Source organism: Lissotriton helveticus, chromosome 6 (assembly GCF_964261635.1).
Source record: "Lissotriton helveticus chromosome 6, aLisHel1.1, whole genome shotgun sequence".
Taxonomy (NCBI): domain Eukaryota; kingdom Metazoa; phylum Chordata; class Amphibia; order Caudata; family Salamandridae; genus Lissotriton; species Lissotriton helveticus.
Genome location: NC_136067.1, coordinates 1,122,111,693 through 1,122,135,770, shown reverse-complemented (window position 1 = coordinate 1,122,135,770; position 24,078 = coordinate 1,122,111,693). Strand labels below are relative to the sequence as shown.

General features: G+C 42.7%; 1 protein-coding gene across 1 annotated transcript in view; it reads left to right on the top strand.

Moving 5' to 3' along the window:
• Positions 1-24,078, top strand: part of SYNE1 (spectrin repeat containing nuclear envelope protein 1) — a 2,361,447-nt gene that overhangs the window by 571,183 nt on the left and 1,766,186 nt on the right. Inside the window, exon 17 of the mRNA XM_078648775.1 lies at positions 7,439-7,603. Coding sequence (XP_078504901.1) covers positions 7,439-7,603 — 165 coding nt within the window. The remainder of the gene's footprint in view (positions 1-7,438; positions 7,604-24,078) is intronic.

Below are 24,078 nucleotides of genomic sequence, written 5' to 3'. Positions count from 1 at the left end.
CCCTAGGGCACCTACAATATACTTTTTGCCCATAGAACATAACGCACCCACGTACCCCCCAGAAAGACCCATAGCCTAGGCGTATGAGGGCTTATTGGACCCTGCAGCCATGTACCTTGACCATTTCTTAGCCCCAAACCTCCTGGCATTACCATCATGTTGCAGGGATACCACAGATTTGCTCACCAAGATTAATGGGATCCACTGGAAAGACAGATGTCTGCTGATGGCCTTAGATGTCAATTCCCTTTACACATGTATAGACTAGCAACAATTGATCAATGCATGTGTTTCCTTTTTGAGAGGTAGCTCCATCAAGTTTCTTGACCACACTCTTATGCTAAGCAAAATTATGCTTTTCTGTCTAAACCAGAATATTTTTTGTTTTGATGCTGCCTATTACAGACAAGTGTCCGGTTCTGAGATGGGCACCTGCTTCGCCCCCAGTTTTGCAAACTTGTTCTCAGGTTTGTGGGAGAAGCAGATGGTCTGGTCTTGACAGAAGCCAGTTCAATATATATTTCCCCCATTATCATGTGGGTAAGAGACAATGGCGACTTTTTTGTCAAATGGGAGGGTGAAGAAAAACTGGCCACAGATCTCAAAATTTATCACATGCACCTTGGACAATTGTGTTTATGTGTTAAAGTGCTCTGTAAACTATGCTATTTTGGGATTATGAACTTACCTGTCAAAACGAGAATATTGGAACACCTGTGAGCAATAAAGAATCATGATGAGACATATCCTGTTGCCAGACTCTTCCATGAAAGACACCAAAGTAATCCTGATTTCCTCCAATTTCTTGGTATTGACAGGGTTGATATATCAACCAGAGGAGGAGACAGAGATAAACTACTGCGTATCATGAAATCACGCTTAATCATAGAGCTGGATACCAAGGTCTCGCGTGGACTCAATATGGATGAAGAACTAACAGTCCATATATAACTTGTCTTATCTGTATCCTACCATGATTTTGTTGTACATTGGCAACCTTTGTGTGTTAATTCCCCATTAGTGCAACTTGCTTCCATTATCAGTGCATTCCTCTCATGTATAGGCTGTGTCCCCCCTGTTGAAAAGTTTTCTGAACCCATATACCTTTTATCTTTTTCACACACTTTTCCACTTGTATCATAATTTTTCCCACTTTTGTTTGATTAATATACACCCTCCCTGGTGTATTGATACTGCCACAAGTATTGTTAATGAATTTGAATAGTGCCATGTTTAATGTGATGTTGATTAAATGAATGGGGCCCATTCTGGCTTCCTATGACTGTCAAATACATGATACCAAAAAGGTGGTGTTTGGTGACCAACAACATACTGCTTATTTGTTGCACTTGCACCATGAGACCTGCCTCTCTCATTGCTCACATGGGCGTTAATATGTGATCAGCAGAGTGAATATTGTGGTGATAGTATTGAGAGACCAGCACATCCTAATGCCCACTTGGGCATTATTATGTCAATACACTCCTTTGGAGTCAAGGGATCTCGCAAACTCTGATGATTTTGTTAGGAATCGGGTCCAGTCCCCTTTCCGTGACCATGGACTGCTATCACATGACCTGTCACATGACCCACCAGCTTTGGGTTATAGGACAGTCCTACCTTTCCTTCTTTGCTTGTTATCGCTATAGTGTGGGTTCCTGGTTGCTGGTTCCTGTCTGTTCTGGATTTGCTTCGACTTTTCTCACGGGCTCGTGAGAATTGTTTTGCTTCCTTTTTGGAGTTCGTGTTTTGGGCTCCGGAATCCCCTTTCTATTTCCTCGTTCCCTTGACTTAGTTAGTTAGAGTCCCGTTTTCCCGTTTTCCCATTCCGTTGTTTCCTCAGTTCCCGTTAGTATTTAGTTGGGAGGTTATTATGGGCTCCTGTTACCCTTCCCACTTCACTATTCCCTCATTAGTACACAGCCGCGAGGTGCAGAGGAGACGCGGTGTTCATCAAAGCAATTAGTTTCGTTTTTCGCCTCTCCTCAGCGCACCGCTCCAGGTCGTTATGCGCGGAAATGACGTTTTAGGTCATTCCGCGATTAGGATTTGATCTTTTGAGCTGGATTATCGGCTGTTCTACAGCAGCACTCACTGTCCTTTCCCAAGTGCCGGTTTTCAAGTGAGTTTTAAAACGGGCAGGGTTTTTTTGTTCATGCTGAATTTGAGGCATGTTTTTCCCCTAAATGTTTAACACGATATGAGGGACACCCTAATTGTATCAGGCCATATCTGTATCCAAGAGACGTTATCTTGGTTCGGAATCACCTGCTGACCGAAGTCTTCACTAAACCAAGCCTGCATCTCCAACTGGTAAGCGCAATTTGATTGTTTTAGCAGGACATGGTCACTGATGTTGGGGGGTATTTGGGGAATAGTACATGACTGGTGAAGTGTATTTCCCTGTTTGTCCAGGTGCAGAGGAGTGGAGGAGGGAGCAGTGAACTCTATATTCTACAAGGGTGGAAGACTTGGTGTCTCCTCATATTCCACCCCCTTTCCTGGTTCACTGGTACACTCATAGTCACAATCTTGTGAGTGGCTAGTGGGCAGGGGAAGGGGAGTGGCACATACTTCGTTCCTGCAGTGTGTGGGCAGAGTGGACGGAATCCAACAGATTTTAGCACAGTGTCTCACACAGAGTGACATGTGGCATGGAACACAATGTATTTCTTCCCACTTTTGTTTGATTAATATACACCCTTCCTGGTGTATTGATACTGCCACAAATATTGTAAATGAATTTGAATAGTGCCATGTTTAATATGATGTTGATTAAATGAATGGGGCCCATTCTGGCTTCTTATGACAGTCAAATACATGATACCAACAAGGTGGTGTTTGGTGACCAACAACATACTGCTTATTTGTTGCACTTGCACCATGAGACCTGCCTCTCCCATTGCTCACATGGGCGTTATTATGTGATCAGCAGAGTGAATATTGTGGTGATAGTATTGAGAGACCAGCACATCCTATTGCCCGCTTGGGCATTATTATGTCAATACACTCCTTTGGAGTCAAGGGATCTCGCAAATTCTGATGATTTTATCACAGTGTCTCACACAGAGTGACACGTGGCATGGAACACAATGTATTTCTTTGCACATACATCTGTCAGGCTTATATCGTGTACTGACTATCAGGCACTGCAAGTTAACAATGGTTACGAAAAAGCGTCATGCATATCATGTCATGTTTTATTCTGGAAGATATACAATTAAAATGCAGGAGCAGTATTTTTTTAACATATTTTCTATTATGGATTCATCTCGAGTAGAGGATTTCAAATTTATGGCATGAATAAATGTATTTGTATATTTGTTACATATTGGTATCACTTTGTGGTTCTTTGTGAAATGGTCTGTCTTCTATGTCTTTTAAATAGTTATAATAGGTTTGCACAATATCGTTTCTAAAGCTGATGGAACCTGCACTTGGGAAAGATTGTAACCGGCAAAACACGTTGTAGTTTACATGGCAATAAAGACAAGGATTTACTGTGAGGACTGCCTGAGGACTCCTTCTTCGTTGTACATACATATATACGGGTGTCGAGTGTGATTGTGGATGCGACCAGCCATTGCGGATGTAGCATATATATATATATATATATATATATATATATATATATATATATATATATATATATATATATATATATATATATATATATATATATATATATATATATATATATATATATATATATATATATATATATATATATATATATATATATATATATATATATATATATATATATATATATATATATATATATATATATATATATATATATATATATATATATATATATATATATACATACACACATACTGGCGGCTCCCGCCCTGTCATTGCAAACTGCTTTGCTTCATTCAAATAAGAATGAAGCTTTAATGAAGCAAAGCAGAATTGCTTTTCCACAAGGTGAGCTGCATGACAGCAGCTCCCCATGTGGAAAAGCAATGCCGGCTCCTGCAGGACGTGGGGATCCAGCGGGACCGTGGGGGCATTGGGGTTCCCCCACGGTCCCCAACGGATAGGGCCTGCCCCGGGGGATGGGATCCCTGGGGCTAGAAGTGGCCCTGGAGGGGGGCAAGCATATTCAAATATATATATATTTTTAAATGGGGCTCAGGACCTGGGGGATGGGGACACCAGGGCTCAAAAAAAGTAAAAAGAAGGGGTGCCACACAGCCCCTTCTAAAACAAAGAATTAAAAAAAACACAGCAATCGTGCCGAGGCCCCTCCCCCTCCCAGCAACACTCTGCAAACGCGCACTGTGGCGCATTTTAAATTGGGGAATTAAGTCCCCTTCAATACTGGGGGTCCCTGGGGGCGAAATAGCCCACCTGGTACCTACAGTAAGCTCCACAGGCCTGGTTGCAGAGAAGTGGTCCAGGCCACACCCATTTTTACACCTATCTGCAACACGCTCCGTGGCACTTACTGGAGGTACCTGGTGGGTTAGTTGGAGCTTAGGGACCCTCAGGATTCAAGGGGACTTAATCCCCCAACTTACAACATGCCAGGGGGCGCGTTTGCAGAGTGGTGGAGAAAGGAGGCATAGCCTTTTTCTACCTCTCACCAATCCCACTGCGTGGAGCTTACTGGAGGTAAAAAGTAGGCTAGTTGGCCCCTAAAGGACCCCAAGCAGTGAAGGGGACTTCATTCCCCATCCAAGAGCGTGCCGGGCGCGTGTTTGTAGAGTGGTGGGCAAAGTGGGCGTGGCCTGGTACAAGTACTTACCAATGCTGCTATGTGGGACTGACTGGAGGTAATAGTTTGGGAAGTTGGCCGCCAAGGATGTCCTTGGGGGCCAACTACCCCTCCAGTAAGTCCCACACAGTGGGATTGCTAAGACGTCTTCGGCGACCATGGCCCCCTTTCTCTACCACTCTGCAAACGTGCCTGTGGCAGACTACGGGATAGGGGATGAAGTGCAATTTAGTCCAGAGGGAGTTTGGGGGCCAATAATCCCTCCTGGTACCTCCTGTAAGTCCTACGCAGCAGAATTCCTGAGTGTTAGTTGGACGCCCAGCACCCTTTCTCAACCACTCTGCAAATGTGACTACTAGTTAATGTAGCATATTTCTGCACTTCTGACTTAGAGGTAGTTTTAATTCTCCTGGCCTATTATGTACTAGGGCCTTACAGAGGAGGCCCTGTTAAGCACAGGGGTACCCCAGCGCATAGTGTTCCCTAGTCAATGTAGGTGTTTTCACTGTATTCTGAGTGTATTTTAGCATAGCACTGTCTCTAGGCCTGGTTAGTCAGAGTCAGTTACCACCAGGTCCCGTCTAAAAAAGTTGTAGGCACAGGATGATTTTGCAACATGACCTCTTTCTGCTCCTCTGTTGGTTCTTTCTGCACATGTTTTGCTTCTTCTTGCACTTTTCTTTGTCTTTGTGGACTTCTGTTGCTTCTTTCTGCTTTTCTTTTGCTTCTTTCTGTGTGTTTTTTCTTCTTTCTTCGCATGTCCTACCTCTGTAGGCATAGTTAGAAACTAGCATTTAAAAAAACCTTTGAAATTCACTGAAAAAAACCAAAGGTTTCAAGCATGTTATTGTTAGAAATTAGCTTTTAAAAAACCTTCGAAATTCACTGAAAAAACGATAGATTTCAGGGGCGTTATAGTTAGTTGGATATTTCACTCGTACAAAACCAATGAAATTCCCCGTTATAGTTAGTTCAGCTAACTATAACTTGCGGCCCCGCAATGCACAGCTGATGACGTCACATATTATATCACTCATGACATGGTCAGTGATATCACTGATGACATCGCAAATAACATCACTGATGACATCATCCATGTGATAATATCATGCATCTTCTCACACCTTAATATAACTTTTGATACACCCACTCTAAATTACAGACTGCCATTCTCAAAATCATAGACACTCCAACACCAATAACTACATACCCACTCACTGATTCTTAGGTCTACACATACATCCACTCACTCACCCGTACAGTCACTCATACTTACGGTCACTCAGTACAGGACTATCATATGCGCTCATACACCTATATAGACACTCACACACCGCCACTCATCCATATAGGTACTCACACACCTAGTCAGTCATGCAAATATTTAATCACACTCCCATTTACTCACCTATACAGTTATACACACACCAGCTCACTTACTCATAGAAATACTAGCACATTCTTACGCTCTTATACAATCACTGATACAAGCATACACTCATCCATACTGCCACTCTCACAATCACACACTCTCACTTATAGCCATTTAAATACTCTAACACACATATGTACTGCCTTTCACATATGTAGTTACTCACACATGTACCACTGAGATATACATTCACTCACTAACACACCCATACACACACTCACCCACCCATACAGTCCATCACAGATACACTCTTGAAACCATGCACCCAGTGAATAACCGACTCACACATCTATGCACAGAGTCACACACACCCCACACACACAAACACTCAGGCACCTATACAGATACTCAGACAACCAATCAATAACTCATATAGACACTCATGTAGCTATTCACAAACCCATGCAGCTGTTCACAAACCCATGCAGCTGCTTACACACTAACAGACAGACCGATACAGACATTCACACAGTTTAGTCACTAACCCATGCATTCAGTAAGATACGTGTAACCACTCACTAATAGACTCATTCACACACCTACTAAATCATCCATTCAGACACTTATACACCCACTAATTCTTTATTATGCCTTTCCCTATATATATTTAACGTATTTAAACTTTACAGAAACACACATTCACTGGATGATGTCATCAGTGATGTCATCAGTGATGTCACTGACCATGTCATGAGAGATGTAATATGTGGCATCATCATCAGCGCATTGCGGGGGCGCAAGTTATAGTTAGCTGAACGAACTATAACAGGGGAATTACACTGGTTTTGTACGAGTGAAATGTCCAACTAACTATAACGCCCCTGATATATAAAATATATATATATATATATATATATATATATATATATATATATATATATAATACATATACACACACAAACACAAAAAAACAAAGTTTAAAGTAACGTTATAGAATAGGTTAGGTGCTAATACTGAAATTTAAGAAGCTGAACATTACACTTATCTGTTGGAACGGCAAATGAGCAAAGGTTAAAAAATGCAAAAACACAAATATGCTAGTTATTTTTAGTGAGATAACAATAGCTTTCTCTCCCAAAGATAGATAGATAGATAGATAGATACTTAGATAGATTAATTGATTGATTGTAGGTAATAAGTTGATAGACTCAGAGGAAGACCGAGAGAAGAAGATATGCACAAAATATGGCACTGCGTGAGTTGAAGCTAGCTAAGGAGAAGGGACTCAATTTCATTTGGAATCGCATAAGATTTGAACTGACTTGTTGTTTGTTTACCAGGACTTTTTTCGCCATTTACCACACTGGATCCAGCAGCATTCCATCATGAACGATTCTGGCAATTTCCTTATAGAGAGCTGTGATGAGACAGTGTCCAAGGATTTGAAGCAACAACTTCTGCTGTTGAATGGAAGATGGAGAGAGCTTTTCATGAAAGTGAAGCACGTATGTTGCTATCAATATTTTAATGAACAATCAACTCAAAGCTATTGTAGATGTTTTTAATACATGAACTATGAACATTTTGTTTTCATGCTGTATATTGAATATATACGTAAGGTTTTTTGCTGTTAGTGGCTTTGTCAAAACACAAGCCAGAATTTCTGAATACTGAGGAACTGGGATTTGGTTTGCTTAAGGGGACATTTTTCAACAGCAAAACCATCTGACTCCACCCTACTATAATTTCCATTTCATGATGCATTTCTACATTCAGCGTTTGTTAACCAATACACATTGTGATATATTTATGTTTTTGTGTTATTCTTTGGAATCTTATTTGTTGCTTTGGCTCTAGATTGCACCCTACACATTACCAGTGTGTACTCAGTTTCAGTCTCTACTTCATGATTGCTAATAAGATACACACCACCCCTCTAGATTTGACATTTCCAAACTGGCTGCAATTGTAGTGCCAATTTTTTACAAGTCAGCACAAAGATTGCCTGTGTCATCATTGCTTCAAGAAACGCTGTGGCACTTATGGATTTAAAGCCTCCCATTGTATTGTTTTGTTACCTATTATATTTTTTAATAGTGATCAACATTGTAAGGGTACTATTTAAAAAATAATCTCAGTAACAGCTTGAAGTGGACATCCAGACAAAGATGTAAATACTGGTGTGGTGTATTGAAGTTTTAGTAACTTGAAGTACATTTTTAGAATGCAAATTCATTGACTACATTTATTTAGCATACTTGTTTATTTCCATGTCCATTGCTGTATGTTGGGTGAAGGTCTTTTTCATTCTGCGCTCTGTTTTGTGGATGAATGTATTTTCCAGGACAGATTTTCAACAGTAAAATGTCATTTCAGTCTTATTGGGATTCAAATATTTGTTAAAGAACTCACACTCTTTATCATTACATTTTACATTGTCTCAACTTCCAGTATTCGCTCTCCAGGGTAAAAGTTAGTGTGACTCACAAGAATTTTTGTTTTTGTGCCCACAAAGGCACCAATGGTATGCCACTTGTGCAAAGGACCAGAAGTGTATGAGAAGTTAAAAAGGGTATGAGGTGTAGCTAAATTAAGGCATTATAGCAAAGTATTTACGTTGAATTGTAAGAGTCAGAAAGAATGTAATTCCACATAAATATGACAAATATTTGAATTCACATAGGTAGCCGAATCCCCAGATGTTTTTATAAAAAAAGTCCTTTTCTATTTCTGCAGTACCTTAATCAGACAAAATGGCTAATTTGGTGAATTCTTCATCCACACAACACAAAATGTGTTCTAAAGTGCTGTTCTGCAATATGTAGTGCACAATCTTCATTCACAGGAGGCTGTGGTGAAGTCTGTACCTTGCATATATCCAGGTGTTGAGTTTAAAAATACCGTAAATATTGTGTTCCCCTTATCTAATTTAGTAATACTCAGTTTGTCAACCTCAGAAAGATGAAAGGTTCAATTTGACTAGCTGAGTGCGAACCTATTGCATTCAAGTTTCACCATCATTAGTAAAGTCTTAAGGGCATATTTACAAGCCTCTATCACCACAGAAACATCACTTGTTTGAGGCATGTGAGCTGTAGATAACATGCTTGTGTATAGATCGCCATCTAGTATTGGGCCCGGATGTTTGCACTTTGTTTTTCTTCGACGAAGTCTTTGTGGTCATGATGTAGGTGACTCCTCTTTTCGGTGATAGTGCGCATGGTCATCGACTCCATCTTCAGATTTTTTTTTTCCACCATTGGGTTAGGATGTTACTCGCTGCATTCCGCTTCGACACCGATCCTTTGGTTTCCCTCGGTGCGTAAACGACTCGCCCTCAATGGTATTGTTTCCAATCGTGTACTCCATTCTTCTCGTATCGTGTTTGTTTAGAAAAAACCTGCATTCAAACGGAAAGCTCGTGATAGGCCGTCGGGCCAAACCACCTCCATCCGACTTGCAGTCGATGGAACAAACTCCCTTTAAATACTGCCCTCAGTGCCATGCGAAATACCCATGCACCGACTCACAAGAAGTGTGCAAATTGTGTTTGTCACAGGAACACAAAGAACAGGACTGCGCTGTGTGTAAGGCTTTCCGTTCCAAGAAGACACTTCGTGACCCTCGGGCTCAACGATGTGAAATGCAGATCCAGTGCACAGACTCCATTCCAGACCTCTTCAGACCTGAATCTGAAGAAGAAGCTGGCAAGGCAATCCGGGCTGAGGAAGAGCAGGATCCCATTTCCATTTGGGAGGGGGGTTCCGACCAGGATGACGACATCCCACATGGACCACGTACTATAAGTACAGTCCCCTCTTCGCCCTGACTCCCAAGAGGACCTGTTAAAAAGAAGGCTCTGGACCAACCCACACCCTCAGACCCCAGTCAGCACCGAGACCATGCTTCCGATGCCCCGCCTTCTGGCTCTGCACCGTAGCCTCCCCAAAAGCCCTCTGGACCTGAAAAGTCCAATTCCAAGTCGGGCACCGAGACAAAGCCTTCCGGATCGAACACCAAGTCCGGCTCCGATCATCACCACTCTGCATTAAAAACCAAATCAGATCCGAAAACACCATCCCCAAAACTATTGGCACCAAAGAAGCATAGTCTTGATGATCCGCTCGAAAAACGGGACCGGAAACAGAAGATTTAAGTCATATATCCAAAAACTGGCCACAGTACTACCAAAGTGACTTTAAAAAGAGGGGCTACTACTGAAGAGGAATACGATATTCCATTAAACTAAAGAACTGTTGGGACAAATCCTCTCCCTCCTCCTCTTCCTCTTCCTTCTCCACCTTTGCCTCAGCCTCTGTCAGTGCCCACTTCACCTGAGCACTCACCACCATATTTACCTGACGATCAGGGCCATGGCAATGAGGACAGGAATAATAATAATGATGGCAATCAACCTACACCTATAGATGAGTGGGATGACTATAAGACTGACTCACCCACAGACAATGACCCATGACCTGTACCCTACCAGGCCCGCTCCACCAGATGACAGTGTAGGATATATTGAATTGCTAGGCAGGACTTCTAATTATCATGAGGTTCAGAAGAAGAGAATAGCCTCCGAGGCAGCTAACTTCTGGCGCATATCTAACACATAAGCGCTGCTAGCCAGATATGACAGTGTGCATTGGGACGAGATGGAACAACTCATCCAATTTCTACCCCAAGAACATAAATCTAAGGCCCAGGAATGGGTACAGTAGGGGCAACTAATTTCCAGCAATCAAATTAGATGCTCCCTAGATGCAGCTGTTACATCGGCCAGAGCAGCGAGCACTAGTGTCCTTTTAAGAAGGCATGCCTGGCTACGTATGTCAGGATTCAAACTGGCAGTTCAGACCTCAATATTAAACACATCATTTGATAAAGAACACCTATTCGGGCCGGCAGTAGATTCTTCACTTGAGAAGATGAAGAAAGATACAGAAGTGGCTAAATCAATGGGGAGCCCTTCAGTCTCAACAAGGCCGTGATTCCTTTTGACACTCATTTTATCGAGCAGGGTCCAAAACCATGTCCCCGGACACTGCATCCACATATAAGGGCAATAACCAACCCTCGGGTTCCAACATTTACTTCAGGGGTGGTTACAAAGGAAACAACTGCAAGGGCAGAGGTAGAGGTACCAACACACGTACCTCCCCCTCTAATACAAAACAGTGACTTGCCCACAGTTCCCCCCACCCACTTAACACCTGTGGGGGGAAGTCTGTCACAATTTCTACCAAAGTGGCCGTCAATAACAACAGAAAACTGGGTTCTCCAAATGATCCATTCTGGTTACTGCCTGGAGTTCATCAACACTCCTCCAAACATTCCTCCAAAGTCACACAAACGTTTACCGTCTCACCTACACCTCCTCAAACAAGAGGTACAATCCCTTCTACGAAAATGAGCCATAGAGCCCGGAGCACCAAAACATCAAGGGTCGGGCGTGTATTCCTTTTACTTCCTAATTCCCAGAAAGGACAGCTTTCTCAGACCAATATTAGATCTCAGAGAACTCCATTTTTACATACAGTCAGACCATTTCCAGATGATAACTCTTCAACAGGTACTACCTCTTTTGCAAAAAAATTACTCTCTGTCTACTCTAGACTTAAAGGACACATACTTTTATATTCAAATCCACCCAGCTCACCGCAAATTTCTCAGGTTTGTGGTATCAGGCCAACATTACCAATTCAAGGTACTCCCATTCGGAGTCACTACTGCCCCCAGAGTCTTCACAAAGTGTCTGGCGATAGTAGTTGCTCAATTAAGAAGACAAAGCATTCATGTCTTTCCATACCTGGACGATTGGCTCATCAAAGCCGGCACATATCAACCATGCCGCAAACACACTTCCGTAACCATTCACTTACTTTACTAACTGGGGTTTACAATAAATGTGTTAAAATCCCATCTTCAGCCAGCCAAAACTCAGAACTACCTAGGAGCCACCTTAGATACTCAAAGGGCTCTGACGTTTCCCAGCACACACAGAATTCCAAACATGCAGGCGTTAATTCTCCAGTTTCAAGCCAGTCACGTCCACCTCGAGTTTTTATGCAGCTTTTAGGAAAGATGGTGTCTTGCATCATGATCTTTCCTCATACCAGGCTGCACGTGTCCACTTCAAGAATGCTTAGCCAGTCAGTGGAACCAGTCACAAGGTCTATTAACTGATCTAGTGTTTGTAAGTGGCCGTACTCATCACTCTCTGCAGTGGCGGAACACACAAAATTTGTCAAAAGGACGGCTGTTCATAGACCTGGGTTCCACAGACAATATTAACAGTGGATGCATCCCTAACTGGCTGGGGAGCACATCTCCAACAACACACAGTGCAAGGTCTGTGGACTCAACAGCAAAAGTTGCTCCACATCAATCATTTGGAGCTAATGGCAATCTTTCTAGCTCTCAAAACCTTTCAAGATCATCTGTCTGGAAAAACTGTCTTGATTCGAACCGACAACATGACAGCTATGTATTACATACAGAAACGGGGGACACACTCTCTACAACTGTCCTGGTTAGCCCAACACATCTGGAAGTGGGCTATTCACCACAATATCTATCTCCTAGCGGAACACCTCCCAGGAGTCAACAACCAGATTGCGGACCTTCTCAGCAGGCAGAAATATCAAATACACGAATGGGCACTTCACCCACAAGTTCTCCACCCTTACTTTCAAGCTTGGGGTGTCCCTCACATAGACCTGTTTGCAACACTCCAAAACGCTAAATTCCAAAACTTTTCCTCCAGGTATCCACACCCATTATCCAAAGGCAGTGCTCTATGGATGAAATGGTCAGGGATATTTGCTTATGCTTTTCCGCCTCTCCCACTCATTCCATTAGTGGTTCAGAAACTCAGGCAAACATCTTTCACACATATCCTAGTAGCTCCAACATGGGCACGTCAACCCTGGTTTACAACCCTATTGGAACTCTCTCTAGTACCACATCAAAAATTACACTTAACTCCCAGTCTCCTCACACAGAGCCATGAAGAAGTCAAACCCCCAGATCCCAAACAACTGAACCTGTCGAACTGGCTCCTGAAGTCATAGAGTTCGGTTATCTGAACCTTCCACCAGACTGTATGAACATTATTAAGGAGGCCAGAAGGTCTACCACAAGAGCCTGTTACGCAGCCAAATGGAAACGATTTTTGATCTATTGCAATAACAATGAGATCAACCCTTTGATTCTTCCATACAAAACATTATTTGCTACCTCTTACATTTGCAGTACTGCTTTTTTATTCAACAGATTTCAGATGCAACACATTCAGTTGTTGTACCTTACTTTATCAATTGTAATCATTTAGAATCACCTTCAAGCAACATTATTTTTCTTTGATGCATTCGAAAGATACGTACTCCATTTTTCAGAAAGAATTTCATCAAAATATGAATCCAATTTGTGCAAAATATAACAAAACATTAAAAAATATCAATACATTACAACTCAGGTACATTTTCAAATAATTACACCAGTCAATGTTGTTAACATTCAGCCTGCCTGTACCAAAGTTATTTACACTTTGTATTTTTTAAAGTCAGACTAACTATGGGGAATTTAATATATTAGTTCTCGATGGGTATACTTTTTGCTGGTAAACCCTCACGAGAGTCAAATCAATTTGGTTCCCTCATAGATTCAAAGGAAAGAAGTTGACGCGTTTCCAATCCCCTTCGAAGTTTGGGGATTATCGTCAGGGCTGAACCACGGTGTAATCTATAAATCGTGAAAGATAAGAGGGGAGGGTGGAAAAACAAAACCACAAATTTAAAATCTGTTTCTACACTTCCCTTCTACTTGTATTCGATTTTTGAACAACAATTGATGTACCTGATGTTTATTGAAGTGATTAGCACTCTCTGTACACCATCTTTTATGTACTTGAGACACAGTAGCCGGATACCTAAAAATATTGCAATGAATTGTGTAAATAATCTGGTCTGACAATTCTTACTTCGTTCTTACTGATCGCTCATTAGAGACTTACTTGGCCAATAGATGTTTCTCATGCATATATTCAAAGTGATTCTCGGACCTCACACTGGGATGCCGCTATTCCTGTACATGTTTTTTTGAATGATTGAGACCGCCCGAAAAATGACCTGAAAAATATATTGGTGTGGCTCATTAGCATGTTTGCGGTTTATTAGGTAACAGGGGAAGAAAAGGACAGGACTGGTCCTTATGCTTACTTTAAATAACTTCTTCCTTATCCAAGGGTAAGAGTATTCTCTGTATTTTATATAATCAACTGCTTTCCTTTAGGCTTTCATTTTTGTGTCGGACTCCATTCCCTACAAATTTAAATGACAGGCTAATTATTGCTCTCTTCTCATCATTGAACTGAACGCTACTTGCAACAATGTTCTTTTGCTGTTTCTAGCATGAGCTCATTGCCTTAATTAACATGTACGCGTGTTGTTGCACAGTATCTTCACACTAGTTGGAGAAAACAAGTTGATTTATGTTTCAATTTCAGCAGTTTCCAGCCCGAGTGCAAGCGTTTCATTCTCTGCGGTATGTTCGAAGACGGTTGCAACATTTTAGCATCGCTGCAATTTTTTCACTGGAAGTTTTCTCAGTGTTTGCACAATTGGTTTCTTCACATTAGTCGACAGGAAGCATTTTAACAAACTTTATATTTTTAAAACACTCATGTTTGGTGTTCCTCACATCTTCTTCCAAAGTGCGATCAGTTAGGGAAACACGCACTCCAGAGTGCTTGTGCTGTCTCTACTTTTTCAAAACGAATCTCCCAAACAGGAAGGAGGCCGTATTATGGGACTTGTGGTCCTCCATTTCAAAGATGTTAATTCATTGTTTGATTTAGTTCGGGCATTTCATTTAAACCTCTTGTGGTGCAATGGAATTTCAGGATTAGGTAGGCCTCTCTTTTTAGTAAGACATTTTCAAGAATTTCCACCACGTGGTGATAGTTTCAGTTTTAGAAAAATAATGTTGCTTGAAGGTGATTCTATATGATTACAATTGATAAAGTAAGTACAACAACTGAATTTGATGCATCTGAAATCTGCTGAATAAAAGAGCAGTACTGCAAATGTAAAAGGTAGCAGATAATGTTTTATATGGAAGCATCAAGAGGGTTGATCTTATTGTTATTGCAATAGATCACAAATCGTTTCCATTTGGCTGCGTAACAGGCTCTTGTGGTAGGCCTTCTGGCCTCCGTAATAATGTTCACACAGTCTGGTGGAATGTTCAGATAACCAAACTCTATGACTTCAGGAGCCAGATCGCGGGGTTCAGTTCAGGTTCAGTTACCTGGCCTCCAGTAAATTGGAGGCCAGGTAACCCTTTTTTTATAAACTTTATTACGTCCTACCAGGCCCCCGTAATGGACGTGACCCCCCTTTTTTTAAACCTCTTACATTTGCAGCAGTCATCCTTGGCATAATCATCCATTAGACTGCATCTCGCTGCAATTGCAGCCTACCTTCAAAATAGACAACATTTATCCCTCTTTAGAGTGCCTGTAATTAAAGCATTTATGGAAGGACTAAAACGAGTTATACCACCAAGAATTCCACCTGCCCCAGTCTGGAATCTTAATATAGTCCTCACAAGGTTCATGGGCCCACTATTTGAACCCATGCACAAATGTGAAATACAATTCCTCACTTGGAAAACAGCTTTTCTCATTGCAATCACTACATAAAGGAGAGTGGGTGAACTTCAGGCACTAAAAAAACCAACCTTTTTTCCAGCTACATAAAGATAAAGTGGTTCTTCGTTCCAATCCCAAATTCCTACCTAAGGTAGTATCTGCATTTCACATAAATCAGTCGGTTGAGTTACCTGTTTTTTGCCCTCAACCTGACTCTGTTGCAGAACAAGCTCTACACACATTGAATGTTAGGAGAGCACTGTTGTATTACATTGAAAAAACGAAATCTTTTCGTAAGACCAAACAACTCTTTGTTGCTTTTGCACCACCTCACGAGGGCAATCCTATATCCAAATCAGGTATTGCTAGGTGGATTGTTAAATGTATTCAAATTTGCTATGCAAAAGTCAAGAGGACTCTAACGATACCCCCTGAAGCACATGCCAATCATAAGCTAGGGGCTACTATGTCTTTCTTAGGGAATATCCCTATTACTGACATTTGCAAAGCTGCATCATGGTCCACACTACTCACTTTCTCCAATCATTATTATGTATATGTATTACCCACACAACAAGCTAATGTGGGCCAAGAAGTACTTAGAATGCTGTTTCAAACAACTCCAACAGCTACAGGATAGCCACCGCTTAGGGAAGACTGCTGTATAGTCTATGAACAAGCATGTGATCTACAGCTCACATGCCTTGAACGGAAAATGCTACTTACCCAGAATGCATCTGTTCTTAGCATGTAGAGCTGTAGAATCTCATGCGCCCACCCATCTCCCTGGGTACCTGTGGCTGCTGTAGTTTGTCTGTTACTATTCATACACACACATGGTCATCTCTATTCTTTACTACTACTCTATTCTCTCACTCTCTGCGGGAAAACAATCTAAAGATGGAGTCGATGACCATGCGCACTATCACCGAAAGGAGAAGTCAACTACCTTACGACTACAAATACTTCTTCGAAGAAAAACAAAGTGCAGACATCCTGGCCCAACACTAGATGGCGATCTATGCACAAGCATGAGATTCTACAGCTCTACATGCCAAGAAGTGATGCATACTGTGTAAGTAGCATTTTCCTTTTTTTACATTTCTGTGGCGATACGGGCTTCACCTTATTTACCAGGCAGCGTTAAGCCACTTAACAACGCTTAATACCGCCTTGTAAATAAGGGACCCTTTCACATTATACTGAGCGTGAAAGGGGTGGGCAATGGGTGTTGCGATGGGCGTTCTCTCGTAATACCCATTGATTTTTACGCTGCCCCATATTTACCAGGTGCATTACTATGGTGCAAGGGTGCATGCATTGGCGCTAGACAGCTGTAATTAGCACCAGCGCAGGGGGAAATGCAGGACTGCATCATATTATTGAAAATACGGTGCAGCCCTGCATTTCAAAAGTGGCGGAGTGTGGAGTTAAGCCAAGAAGGCTAATGCTGCGCTCCGTCACTTTTCTTGTAAATATGCCCCTAAGTCTCTTGGGGTTGTTTGAGAGAGTATCGCAAACAGCAATATCATTTGATATTGATATTGTTCCAAAAATATTGTGTTTATATACTTAAAATGTAAAGTAGCAAAATATTGTCTAAAAAGTATCGTAGGAGAGAACATTGGCAAGAAGGAAAGAATATTGTTTTTTTAAATAAATATCAATTTATATTTACTTTTGTACATTTTAAAATTAGGGGTGTGGCCAAGAAGGCGAAGCGGTGAGATGTTTCTCGCCATCGCTCCCAAAGATCCACCATGTACTGGTCTTAAATTGAGCCCTCTCCGTACACCATCCTTCCACACCGAATCTAACGGAGATATGGTTGAGGTCGGGACTATTTTTCCTGCCCTCCTGATACTAGTGACCATGATCAGCAGAGCGCATTGTTAACAGAGGCCTGAGAGTGGCAGCTTACTGCAGACATGCTGGCTGCTCAGAGAAACAGAGCGGCGTGAATCCACTTCCGACGGGCACACACAGACCCACCGGGCACTGGTCGATGGGGGAAGTGGCACCCGCCATGCCAGGACAACCAACTTAGTCGCCCGGTCACTACTGGTGACAAAGAGCGGAACCCAATAATCACTGCAGTCAGGGCATGATGGTGGGGAGGTGGACTTCGTGAGCTTGGGCCTCCCGCCTACAGCATTACAGCCCTGTGGGCCAGGACGCTTATAGACACCCCCGGGACACAAGATAGCAGACTACTGGTGTAAAGCATGAGAGAGAGGGGTTGCTTTGGGACCACCATATGTTAGGCTGATAGAGGAAGGACTGGGGCATAATCCACCCTACATAAGATCAGTCATGCCATAGCGGAGGAGAGGGTTGACAGACTGTAAACATACTGAACAGGTATTGGACGGACCTCACCATCATACAACATGCTAGGTGTCCAGCAGCTGAGGCCTAGGACTAGCAAACATACACAACTCTATGCCCTTACCACATCACCCTCAGTTAAAGACACAGGGCTGAACCTGCGTTACACAGTAATTTGAACGGAGCAGGGTAACTAGGTTGAGGGAGCCTCCCCCATGTGCCCCAAAAAAGGTACACTCCTTGCGTATCTGGGACAACCATGGCTGGGATCAGTGGATGCGCTTGGCAACAATCCCTTCTCAACAATGGCGCTTAAGAAGATGGACCTTCTTAATATCCTTCACTCATTTAATCATTTTAGGACGAACTCCGCAACAAACTGAAATAAGGACTTTGCTAAGGTCTCGTTGAGCTGCTCGCATACCGTGGCTCTAAATAGAGGACCGCCAAAGGACATAGACTCAGTGGGACAGCACATCATAGAGGCAGAAATATGCTTCAATGTACTGGAAACGTCCCAGGAAGCAATAAAGGAGCAACACACCGCATTGGAGGATCAACTTAAGTGTACCATTGAAAAACAAATAGATCTAGAAAACTGCTCACGGGGAGAAAAACTCTGCATTAGATTCCTCAGTGAGGAGTTACTAGATGCTAGCTTGGAGTCCTGTGTGATAGCAATGCTCTCTTCTCTCCTAAACACCTGAAATAACAGCCAATTGGATACATCGTTCTGTCTCCACACGTCCCTCACAATTCCAGGGACATACTTATGAAGTTCTATTACTATTCTGAAAAGGAGAATGTTCTACAACACGATAGGAAAGTGTGAGAGGTACTCATCCAAGAATATTTGTACAAAATCTTTCTGGACGTATCACAATTGACTCTGCAGAGGCGAGCAGCATTTGGACTCATCACTCAGAAACTCCCAAAGGACAGCATATGCTAGAGAGGGACATCCTCCTTTGAGCTCTCCTTTGAACTTGGCGACAGATTCCTCACAGTCTCAGATGCTCAAAAGGTGGCAGTGTTGCTTGGCATTACAACAGATGCCCCACACCTGGGATTACAGGCAGAGGGTGCTACACCAGGGTGAAAAGAAGAGGATGGATGTCATAAGAAACCGAAGGTGGGACAATACTGACTTCGTGGGAAGGTGGGGACCCAGTAGTTAGGCAATAAGGACCTGATCAATGGATGGTAAAACCCAGGAGCCGCCCACAGTTGGGGATCAAGAACAGCTCTGTCATCACATACTTCCACCCCCCACATAAAACCACAACCTCATCAGTCATTGATAGGACTACGGATCTTCCATGACTCTAATCGCTTAAACATGTAAAGGATAAGTAATGAAGGGAAGGCCCTAGGAGACTCCAGTGATCACCATATGCCATCCCTGCAACAGGGTACATAGGAGAGAGTGGAGTCGACGAGATGAAATTACTCTGCAGCCCAGGAAAGGCGATGGCATTTCTGACCTCTTTTATCTTAGATGGTACAGGGTGAACACGAACAAAGAGCAATCACTGACCTGGTGAAGGCCGAACGTGAGCAGGAAGAAAACCAATGGGACACTCCTCATAGTCTGGTGCTACTGCACCATAATCGCTCGGCCCCAGTTGGGCCTGGTCAAGCTCCCCCTCTAGAGTCAGAAGCCCGTGGAAATAGTCTCGACCCCCATACAGTGGGTTGATGGCGTGACATGTAGTCACGTTAAGTTACATGGCAATTATGCTTTTCGATTGTTAGTTAATATCTGTTTCTTTTTGTGTTCTGACATGTTATTCTAAGGGGGAGGCCAGGGGAGGGGGGGAAACTACAGTGTTCACCAAGCTGATCATGCACACATGACCTTAAGCTGTACCATGGTCAGGAACCAGCCATATGTGTGTTTCAATGATCGTTGAATAATCAAGGCCTGAATTTTCTGAATAAATGAGGACCCATATGGCGAACATTAGGAGAATCTAACCTTGCTGTTATCCACCTTCACAAAATATGTCTTATGCGCAAAGACCAGAGGAGAAAAATGAACCATTCAGCTTATCCTACAAGTTTTCACCCTTCTTCCACTACAAAAAAAGAGGAGTAGCAATATATTAGAGACATGATTCCTCCATGACAGTCATGCAGATACACATGGATAGAGAAGACAAATATCTCAACCTCCATAGTCAACCCCTCTCTGTGGCCTTGATTTATGCACCTAACTCAGCCCAAGATTCACTTGTAGGGGACTTTCTGGACAAATTGGCAGGGGTAGTTACAGGTGATATCATCCTGAGAATTTCAATATGGTATGACTTCACAAACAGATAGGGAAAGGGGACACAATGACCAGGTAGGGGCTTTTTCCAAGAAACTGAAGAGGGTTCTTGGCGAACTAGGGTTGGAGGGCTGCTTGCAGGAGCTGCATCTGGCAGCAAAGGCCTTCACATTTTACTCACTCATATACCACACCTATTTGCAAAACAATTACATTTTACTGAGCAATACTTTGCTAGGCCTGACCTGGTCGGGTGAAATCGGGTCCATCTCGGTATCGGACCACACTGCAATCACAGCCAGCCCCTTCTAGTGATGGGTTGCAGTAGGCCTCTGTGAAACTGGAGACTCCACCCACCACGCTTAGGGATCCGGTTACAAAACACTAAATATGGCAATGCATAGAGGAATACTTTGAACATAATGAGAGGGGAGAGATCCCTATTCCTGTGGTGTGAGATACCTTCAAGTCTGTTATTAGAGGGCATTTTATAGTGGCAGTGGCTGAACATAAGCACCTTGCAGGTTGGTATTTCAGAAACTTGAAGAGATCCGAGAACTGGAACTTAAGCCCTCCTCACAGATCACCTGTGCACTCACCATAGTCGGAGGGCAATTGTGAATGCACTAAACTAACAAACAGAACTCTCTCTCCACCACTTGAGAACCCAATTGTACATAGAGGGAGATAAAGTGGACATGTCCTTAGCCCGACCACTGCACGGGCAAATGGAAAGAGAGTATTACATGAAATAAATCCCCAACATTAGAGGACAAAGAGAAAGTCATCGAATTCTGTTCCTTCTATGTGACCCTCTACAGAGGGACCTCTCCTGTTATGGAAGATAAATAAGCTTTCCTAGAAAACATAAGCCTGGTGAGACTTACCGCGACCCAGACGAAATCAATGGAGGGTCCAATTCATCGTGTGAATGTGTGACTAGTAAACAAAAACCCTAATTCCAATAAGACCCAAGGACCTGATGGCCTCACGTCTCAATTCTGTGAAATATATTCATCCAAATCGGTCCAGAAATGTACCACCCTGTCCAACCATTGTGCAACAAGGTAGGTGATGGGCGAGTCTGTGTTGGGGGTCATCCCGAAACCTGACAAAGATGCTAGGCAATATTCCTCCTTTCGCCCAATAGCTATATTGAACATTGATGGCAAGATATATACAAAGGTGCTGGTGACCTGATTGAACACGGTACTCAGCACCCTGGTACACCTGGATCAGAGGGGTTTTTTTCAAGGACATCAGACTCATGAAAATATATGAACAGCCATCCACTGGACAGAAAAGATGTCTCTTAAAGCTATACCAGTGATACTGTTGATGCAGAGAAGACCTCTGACAGAGTGGGTTGGACTTTTCTGCGGCTCATGCTTCAGAAAATGTGCATAGGGCCTGCGTTCCTTCAAATTGCCAGTGCCACCCTGAACTGATACCGCTCAAGATTTTTTAGGTTAACTAGAGGTACAAGACAGGAAAGTGCATTGTCACCCCGAGAATTTGCCCTCTTTATAGAACACTTGCCATTCTTGCTTTGGTAATCTGATTCAGTTACAGGAAATGCAATTTGGTTCTAGGGAATTTAATATCTCCCTTTATGCCACTGATGTTTTACTGACATTGAAAACCTCAAACATCTTGATCCCAGCTGTTGAAACTTCTCGAGGCCTATGAGATGGTCTCTGAGTATAGGATTGAATGTGACAAGTCTGACATTGGAAATCTGACCCTCTCGAGGAGACAGAATTGAAACTGTCATCCTGCTTCCACTTTCTGTAGACGAAAGCTTCTATTAAATATCTGGGTGTCCAGTTTACAAGAAAGGTTAGGGACTTAACATGCCATTAATTGTCCACCGCCCTCGAGTGCTAAAATTACAAAGGATCTCCAAGCTTAGGGAACTCTGATGCTCTCGTAGTTTGGTTGCATTAATGCAATTAAAATGAATATACTCCCAAGACTGCTCTATATCTGACAGGTACTTCATATGTGGTTAGTCTCCCCCCATTTAAAACATATATAGCGAAAACTGATGGCATTCATTTGGAAGATGGAGTCCTGAGGCATCACCTGTGGCTATTAACCCAGCTGGGGGCGAGTGAAGGATTGGGAGTCCCAAGCATCCCACACTACTTTGAGTCAGCACAGCTCTTTATAGAACACTTGCCATTCTTGCTTTGGTGATCTGATGCAGTTACAGGAAATGCAATATGGTTCTAGGGAATTTAAAATCTCCCTTTATGTCACTGATGTTTTACTAACATTGAAAACCTCAAACATCTTGATCCCAGCTGTGTTGAAACTTCTCGAGGCCTATGAGATGGTCTCTGAGTATAGGATTGAATGTGACAAGTCTGACATTGGAAATCTGACCCTCTCGAGGAGACAGAATTAAAACTGTCATCCTGCTTACACTTTCTGTAGACGAAAGCTTCTATTAAATATCTGGGTGTCCAGTTTACAAGAAAGGTTAGGGACTTAACATGCCATTAATTGTCCACCGCCCTCGAGTGCTAAAATTACAAAGGATCTCCAAGCTTAGGGAACTCTGATCCTCTCGTAGTTTGGTTGCATTAATGCAATTAAAATGAATATACTCCCAAGACTGCTCTATATCTGACAGGCACTTCATATGTGGTTAGTCTCCCCCATTTAAAACATATATAGCAAAAACTGATGGCATTCATTTGGAAGATGGAGTCCTGAAGCATCACCTGTGGCTATTAACCCAGCTGGGGCGAGTGAAGGATTGGGAGTCCCAAGCATCCCACACTACTTTGAGTCAGCACAGCTACGGTCGGTGATGGAGTGGTCCACCATACTCTCAGAGATAAAATGGAGGTAGATGGACAATGCCATAGTGCTGAAATCTCTATGGAATGTGGTGTGACTAGAGAGACAGCATAGACCCCCAAATGTCTACCTCAGTATCCCAGTAGCCACCACCCTATGTACGTGGGACAGATTTGTTCATTCCAGGGGGCTGGTGACTTATGCTTCCCCTTACACCACATCCACTACAATCCCAAGTTTACACCAGCCCTTGAGGGCCATACTTTACTTGGGTGGAGAGAGGGAGGCTGCAAAATAATCACAGACATGTATGATACACTGACTCCCAAGACCTTTCAGCAATGTAAGGACACATATGACATTTCAGACACCAAATGATTGCACTATGCACCTGTCAGGCACTGGTTTACTGAGCCACACATTCGAGCAGGGGGTCACTAGAACCAAAACCCATTTTGAGCAAAACAGCCCTAACCTAATTAGCTCAAGAGGCACCATCTTGATTCTATACAAACTTCTGTTAGTGCATGAGGCCCCTCACGAGTGGCGACATAACAGAGAGTGAGATCGGAGAATTAAGAACCCAAGTGATGCAGATATGGGATAGGTTGCAGCAGGACATACATGTGGCTGCTCCCTCTTCATTGGGGCAGAAAATCCGCTATAAAGTATGGTATGGATGGAACTAATGACAACCATCGGTTACACCACTTGTATCACAATGCCTCACGAGATGTTGGAGGGATGCAGGGCATTGGGCAGTGCACTTCACATTGGATGGGAATGCCCAGTCCTCCGACCATTCTAGGAGAAAGTAACTAAAGTCTTCCAGCTGGTCCTCAACTATCTAATACTCACAATTCCAGAAGTGAGGCTCCTTGGCTGTAAGCCCCAGACATGACACAACTCTCAGGAAG